Source organism: Formica exsecta, unplaced genomic scaffold (genome assembly GCF_003651465.1).
Source record: "Formica exsecta isolate Colony F162 unplaced genomic scaffold, ASM365146v1 scaffold2, whole genome shotgun sequence".
NCBI lineage: Eukaryota > Metazoa > Arthropoda > Insecta > Hymenoptera > Formicidae > Formica > Formica exsecta.
In genome coordinates, this window is record NW_021849297.1 from 4,353,180 (window position 1) to 4,361,319 (window position 8,140).

General features: G+C 31.5%; 1 protein-coding gene across 6 annotated transcripts in view; it reads right to left on the reverse strand.

Moving 5' to 3' along the window:
- Positions 1 to 150: 150 nt before the first annotated feature.
- LOC115234287 (intersectin-1-like) overlaps positions 151 to 8,140 on the reverse strand; it is a 17,047-nt gene continuing 9,057 nt past the window's right edge. For 5 of the 6 annotated variants that reach the window (XM_029805251.1, XM_029805253.1, XM_029805250.1 and 2 more), the window contains 12 exons: positions 4,588 to 4,709; positions 4,006 to 4,112; positions 3,854 to 3,926; positions 3,556 to 3,762; positions 3,378 to 3,461; positions 3,130 to 3,285; positions 2,893 to 3,030; positions 2,557 to 2,791; positions 1,987 to 2,061; positions 1,611 to 1,685; positions 664 to 837; positions 151 to 535 (listed from right to left, as the gene is read on the reverse strand). In XM_029805251.1, coding sequence (XP_029661111.1) covers positions 384 to 535; positions 664 to 837; positions 1,611 to 1,685; positions 1,987 to 2,061; positions 2,557 to 2,791; positions 2,893 to 3,030; positions 3,130 to 3,285; positions 3,378 to 3,461; positions 3,556 to 3,762; positions 3,854 to 3,926; positions 4,006 to 4,112; positions 4,588 to 4,709 — 1,598 coding nt within the window. In that variant the 3' untranslated portion in view covers positions 151 to 383. The remainder of the gene's footprint in view (positions 536 to 663; positions 838 to 1,610; positions 1,686 to 1,986; positions 2,062 to 2,556; positions 2,792 to 2,892; positions 3,031 to 3,129; positions 3,286 to 3,377; positions 3,462 to 3,555; positions 3,763 to 3,853; positions 3,927 to 4,005; positions 4,113 to 4,587; positions 4,710 to 8,140) is intronic. The other variant, XM_029805254.1, reaches the window with a different exon arrangement.

Consider the following 8,140-nt stretch of genomic DNA (forward strand, 5'->3'; position numbering starts at 1 on the left):
TATTCCCATCGAAAAAAATCCAAAAATTAAACTTTATATTTCCTCGTAAATATGTAATATTTTACTTATATATCGAAATATAAAGATAATTTATATATTGTCATATATAAAACTCTGTAATAGTTTTGATTAAATTACTTACGTATATTAAAAATGATATGATAGCTTTATTCATATACATATATATATAGAAATAAAATTAACTTTATTCGTTCAGATCTTTTAACTTTTAAATAAGAGATAGAAAAAATATTAATTTTTAGTATTTTTCGCGATCTTCTATTACTTCATGTTCTATAAGTTTTATAAAATTTTACATATATGCGTGTATATATATATACACACACACATATATATGTATATTCGCGCGCACCACAAGTGTCTTATTTGCTACCAAATAATCGAAGATCCAGTTTGAGAATGACATCACCGCTATCGACTTCATGCAACTTGATTCTCTTTTGAATTGGTCCGCAAGAATCTTTACTGTCTCTCATTATGTCAGCCACTCTGATCTCGGCGCGGCCAAGAAATTCTGCGTTAACAACATTTCAAATTGCCGACATTAAAAAAGTTACGATTTAGTCGATTATTAATTTTTCTTAATAGCATTCGTATAAAATTATTCAATTTTCATGCTAACTACTATACATAAGGGCTTACCGTCAGGACTGTAGTATCCTTTATCAAACACAGTGATGCAAAGGGTATCCTCTAGTAGATCTTTTACTTGGAATTGCATCGAGGCATCCCACCAAGGGCAATCGCTTCCGGATACGACGCCGGTTCTTTCTTCTTGAGAGCCCATAGATACTTTGCAGAATGTATTGCACTTTCCTAGAAAAAAGAAACGCTTGCATATATGTGTATGAACATTCGATCATTGTGGATAAAACAGGACAGCAGTTCCGCGACATACAAAAATTTTTTTTTTTTCGCTTTAAGCGTTAGTAATTTTATGCTTTTGTGCATTATATGTAGCCTTCAAACCATTCCAAAGATAGCGCATTTATTCCTCTGCATCCGGATTCTTTAGCAAAATTGTTAAAGCTTGATTATTGTAAGATTGAAATATTCTTTGATAATTGTATATCTCACACAAAGATATTAAATATATATAATTTATTAAGATATATGATATGTTTTCTTTATATATATAACTAAAAAATAATTTTTTGTCATGCGTTCATGCTTTTGCAATTTCATTCGCCAAAGCTTTTAATTTTATTTTATTTAATTTATTGAGATGTATGATATTTTTCCTTTATACACATATAATTAAGATATAATTTTTTGTCATGCATTCATGCTTTTACAATTTCATTCGCCAAAACCTTTAATTTTATTTGATAAATTATGAAGACCACTGCTTGCCTTTTTAATTTGCATTCAAGTGTGGATAAAATAAAAGTACAACTATTTTAAAAAATCTTAGAAAAAAGATTATGCTAATGTAAAATAAAAGCATGAAAAAAATAATAAAATCAGTGTAATCTCGTTTGCAATACCAGCTTAATAAAAATTGATTTACAAATCCCCCAACTTCGTAATGAATTATACGAATATAGATATTCAGAATTGTTTCGAAATATAGGATCTCGATACTGTACCTTTTCTGCCAATGACAAGATTTTCAGCTTCCATAACTACTAGTCGCAGCCTACCTTTGGGAGGTCTCCTGCGAACTACAATTATGGCAGATTTCTGTTAGTGGTAAAGCGTTGCGTGCAAATTATATAACGTTGAAATTTGTATTAGTATTATTTGTATTTTTTCTGGCTTCATTTTTCACTAACACATGTTTCTCGTCCGATAAATACAACTACTTATGTATGTACACCGCTTCGATATAACTCCTTTGCATAACATTGCACAAGCAAGTAAGCAAGCAAACAAGCATTAAGCACGTACATTAATAATTTCAGTAAAAAAGCATAGAAATGCAAACATGCGACCTAAACCCTAAACCGCCATGCGGATCCTTACCGGATGGGGCTTTCAAGTTGAAGCCTTCGAGCACAGTGACGAGAATTCTGCCGCACGCCCCAAATTGCGCCTGCTCTGTTCATCAACATAAACTTATTATTGAAATCAAATTTATTATGTGACACGAGAGTAAATCTATGTGTAAGCTCGATGCCGAACAGTATACACGAAAATTGACGTATAAACACTATCTGCTTACAAACAATTGACAAAGCAATAGATAATTATAAACATAGGAAATATAGACTGCGTGCATATCAAACAAACGTTGCGCCAAAATTAGAAAAAAAACAGAATGTCTCAGAAATCTGGTTTCTCTTTCTCAAACATAACAATTTCTCTAGTTAAAAATCTTGGAAACAATTTTTCTTTAAAAAGAAATAAACATACTTCCAAGATATTACGTTCTTTTTCTAATTTTGGCGCACGAATTGCTAATAGATTTTAACATATAAGATATGCGCAGTCTATATACTTCCTACGTCTATGTAGATAACTTGTAAGAGAACAAATAAATAATGTTTCGATAATCTTAATACCCGGATTATTAAATGCGATAATTAAACTCACTTGATCGTTGTCTCTGCAGGCGATTTTTTTCGTTCTCTAAAAATGTCCTACGCGCTTCTACGATTCGTTTCGACCACAAGGAACATTCATTCGTAGATGATGCTAATAATATAATTGGCTTCTTTTGATCTTTCAGTCTTAGAATTTTCGAGGAATTGTCCGCCGCGTCGCTTCCGCTCAAGCTGCTGTTTCCATCGCTTTCTCCGAGCAAGGACAATTCATTGAGAAATATCGGCTGTAAAAAGAAGAATTACCGTTTTAATTAAAGACACCATAATTACATGAAAAGTTTCAATTTACACATTCTTTAATGATTTTCTCCAAAGTATTACATACCTTTCTATACATCTTAAATTTTTGATGTTCGTTGCGTTCGAATGAAAATTGTTGGCAATTCAAGGAGGATTTCATCGGTTGAACAAACAGGAGAAAATCATTAGTTAGGAAACCGACGAGTTCTTTGCCACTTTTTGCCTGTAACAAAATTGCGACATGGTATAAAACTATGTGAAAGAAATGCGACATAAAAATCTGCTAATATTGCATCTGTCATTCTTGTAAAATATTTGTTACCTTATGAAGTATACCATAATGCAAAAGTTTTCGCGGTCCCAAAGAATTTGTCAAGGAATTGAAAACAAGTTGCTCTTCAAGACCGTCACACATCACGTGAGTTTGCAGCCATTCCAATCTGTCGCTATTTTCTTTCTCTCTGACTCCTTCATTCACCTACAATAATGCACAATATTAAATGAAAAATAAATGTATCAGTAAATCATCTTATCTTCTTTCTTATATTCCTTTGCGTGCGCTATTTTTACCTGAATGCAAAACTCTTCGGATTTAGCCAACGCTTCTTGTAGGTATTGCCTATCGGGATGATCCATCGGCGTATACTCTAAAATCTATAATCATAGTCTGTTAGATATGCTATGATACATATGATATGCTACGATAATACATAAAAGCTACTTTATTTAGAGATAAAAGCGAGGATACCTTGCCAATGATAAGCGGATATTTCGTTATTCTTTGCATCGGTTTGATTAAAAATGAACTTAATGGCATCCCCTTTGTCCGCGGATCTTGCTGACACGTCTGCGCGACCCGAACGAATTCCGGCAAGGTTTCTGTCAAACATTGCAGATACATCGCGGCGGATATTTGGCAGCTGCAAAATCTTATGTAAGCTGACATCCTAGGTATCTGTGCGAAATAACATATACTGTATATAAACAGATTTCAATAACAGAAACAATCGTTTTTTTTCGCATTAAAATCGTAAATGCACACTTACATTCTCGCATAGTATATCGCCAATCATTCTAACTATTCCATTATAGCTATTATCCCTTCTTATTCTTAAAGTTCTGTAAGAAATATATTCGTGATCACATCTCGTCGATAGAAAATATATTTTGTTAGATATATTAATGATAAATTAGTTACCTCAAAAAGTTATCGTTACATGCAATAATATCTCTCCAATTAATAAATATCTTTTCTATTTCATCGACGCTCAGGACTAAACTTTCGATTAATGGTTTCTCAAACACCTAAAATGTGCACATTATATATACACACACGCACGTATATATATAAATATATATGCTATAACATTTTACAGATTCATCTTGAATTTCCCTTCATCTTTGATCATTGATTTTCTAATCAATTTAAAGTAACAACGTGCATACGTTTTCTTTCCCCTGACTTTTCAATATTTATACTTTGAATATGTCAAGTTTTTATTTAAAGCTTTGTTGAAGCTTTAAATAAACAATAAAAGGTTTCATTGCGCATATATGATTAATGACATTTGATTTTAAAAAGTTCGCATAATCGCTGATAAAAGAAACCTTTTTTTTTAACAGACAATATTTAAGAAAAAAAATGTACTCCAAAAAGTGATGTAAAAAATCTTTAGATGAAAGGAAGAAGAACCACACACACATGCCATGTTACACTAAATATACACGTGAATCAAAAACGTAAATAAAAAGTAAATTCAAAAAAGAAATTGAAAAATACCTCGTGTACTAGCCTCATGTCTTCTATGTAGGCGTGTTCAGTTATAATTAGCTCTTTGATATGTTCCTGGCGTTTTTTTTCCATAGGATTGTGACACATTGTATCGATCATCAATTCACTTGCTACACATAAAATATATACAAAAAAAATGTTTCTTTCGCGTAAAATCGTTATTAATTATTTTTTTATTCGATTTTTGTTTCAAAATAGAGAAGAGTGACTTTATATTCTCGAAGATAATGGCTTGATAAATATATATGTATATATGTCTTAATATAAAAATTTTTATATAAATGAAATAAAATCTCTCGAATTTGTTTCTGTATGTAATGTACAATCTTCTCTAAAATAAATAGAATAAAATCATTTTCTATCAGTAGAACGATTTTCCACGTGCTAATGAGTTAATTACCTAGTTAGGACAATATACTGCAAAAACTTCAAAAAGAAAGAGAATATATTACATGTCAAAATAATATCAATAAGTTAAAATCGTTATTACGAACGATAATATCGAATAACATGTGATTCGTCTACACAAGAATAATTTTTACAACAGACAGATATTTTATTTCAATCAGCGGTGATAGATGCGAACGTATCCGTATATGTATATATGGATATGTTTACATACGTATAAGAACATCGGCGTACATATGCGTATGTGTGTGTGGAAACACAATATATAATATTTCTATATGTATATAAAGTGTGTGAACAGGATTTTTTTTTCGTATAAGTCTCACACAGAATTATTCATACTCTCTTACAACATATTCCACTATGCGCCAAATCACATCGTACCTTAATTGAGATTTCCGACGAGACTTGATATTAGAATAAACAAACAACTTGCAAATAGTAACAATCTTAGGAGTACAACGCACTACACGACTACATCGACTAAGGATAACCAGTTGCACAACTTGCTTTAGACATCCCGCCGCCGTCACCTTAGAATAACTTTATGCTGAGGGGGACTGGTGTCTTGGAATACCTAATTATTATAAGCACACAATTATTGCCACTGTGATATAACGTATTTACTCACTTCTGTCATGGAGGAGATTACATAGAACGCATAAACGTAGCGTAGCAATGAATAAATACGTTGTGCGCTTGATTTTTCTTCAATATATGGAATCGATTGTTGGTATCATTTTTGCTTTTCTAGATGATCTTACGGCTGGAAGTTCGAGGAGTCTCTAAAGAAGCTACAAACTGACGCATACTTTTGCGAACATTCGTGAACATTCATCGAATGTTAAATTATTCTTAATATACGCTGTATATCAAAGCTTCATAACTGCGTGTATACTGAACTCGGTGTCGAAATGTGTCGGTAGGCTCTAATGCGATTCTTTCAAAGATATTTTTTGGGGAACAATAAATATTTTCATATATCCTTTAACATAATAAATTATTTGCAACGAAGCGCTGTACGTTAATGGACTATAATTGTACAATACATTATATACGAACAAGATTGCCATCTGACTGCCGATTACAATCCAAGAAATAAATAATGTATAGTCAATCGATTAATGCATATAATAAAGAAAATGTGATCAATAAAAAAACTAATTTACAATAGATATTAGTTAATAAATCATGTGACCTATTTTTTTAACTCGTTATTGGCGATCCTTTATTGTTCACGACTGTTATTTATTTTAGGCTCTATCGTAAAAGGCTGCGAAGAAGGAGCGCATCCTTTATCTTCTGTTATTCATAATACAAAGTATTTATTATTAACGTATAATAAATGACTAGAAATCGAACGATCAGATCAATAAATTTACAGCAATCAAGTCATACATCACTTTGTTTTACTCTGATTTCCCTTTTTATGAAATTTATACACGAATGAGAACAAAATATTTGTAGTGCAATATCATGTTCGCTAATTTTATTGAACGCAGATCGAACACGATGTCAAACATCGAATAAAATTATATGAGATATTTCTCTAAGCTCCTTCTCCTCTTATACCGCTTTCAATCGCAACAGCTAATCGTTGACTGCTCGATTGAGATCGTCGATAAGATCGTCATCTTTTAGATATCATTTAGGCCTCAGCATGAGACAATCGCAATTTTTAACGGTCCACGATACGCACCATACATTAATATTGATAAAGGATAAAACATAATGCAATCATCATCTTTTTTAACGGCCACTTCTATTTTACACAACTGTGATTAATGCAAACATTACACTATAAATAAAGGAAATAATAGAAACACAGTAATAATAATCCTTAATTCCCAAAAAACAATCAAATTAAATTGTCCACATAAATTTTGATCGACCACCGAAATGTTCAGAGGCAAGAAACGATTCGAAAGCGACTCGAAAAACACTTGTATTTTTCTTTTTTACACTCAAAAACCGTTTGTAATTTAGAGTTCTTATACACCAAGTTTCTTAAATAAAACTTTGAAACGTAATTGAGCTAAATACATATATCAATTTGCACATGAACATGAACTTAACAAATGACTTAAATATTAAGTAACAATGGTATTCTTACCATGACACATAATGTTAAATATTTCTAACGTGTTTGAACAAGCTAAAATTTAATATAATTATTTCTTAATTGTATATCAGCATAGATAGAGAACTGAGGTAGACCTTTGGTGTTGGTGCAGATATATCAGGTGGTCGCGTAACACTAATGAAATGACTTAACGATCGGACTTGATATACATGCGCGCGTTGTCCCTATACAACGAACATAGTATTTGCATGAAAACCGTTTGAAGATTGAAAACAGTTAAAAGGCTAGTATGTTGCGATTCAATCGTTGTAATAACAATTTGAATAATAACATTAATGAAGGAATGAGTGCACAACCCCGCACCAGAGGGAAAGGCTTGTATAATATGTATAATAAGTAGGAGATATATTTATATATATATATATATATATATATATATATAAAGAGAGAGAGAGAGAGAGAAAGAGAAACGAAGAATCAACCCTAAGTTTTTCATTTTTCATTTTTCTCTCTCTCCTTTTTCTCCTCTGTTTCTCTGTCTCTATTCCCCAACACCTCTCACTTTAGTTTTTTTTTTTTTTTTTATGCACATTGTCTCCAACGTTGAGAAAGTTCTGTTGTTGTAGCACGCCGTGCTGAATGTCGGAGCTGCTATTTTTCTTATTACACTTCAGGTGCTTTAACTTTAACCAGCAATGCTGGTTAACCAGTACTGCTGCTCGGCTACCCTTTATGCTGCGTGTTAAGCAAAAGCGAAAGATAACAATTAATAAAAAGGAGATTATAGGATGCATATATAATAAGATTCATAAGACGAACAATCGAGGCAGTTGTCTCTTTAAAGCATCCCTTCTAATTTTAAAATTATTATGTAAAATCATAAAATTATGCAAAATATTTCGCATAAGATTTCTATTTCTTCTATATAAAACTTCTTACAATTGTTGAATGTGTATATAACAAAATGTATGAAATAATAAAATATATAGAAATTTGCAAATAGAACAAAAACTCTATTTAGGAAAAATTATTATTACTTGTATTCCAGCA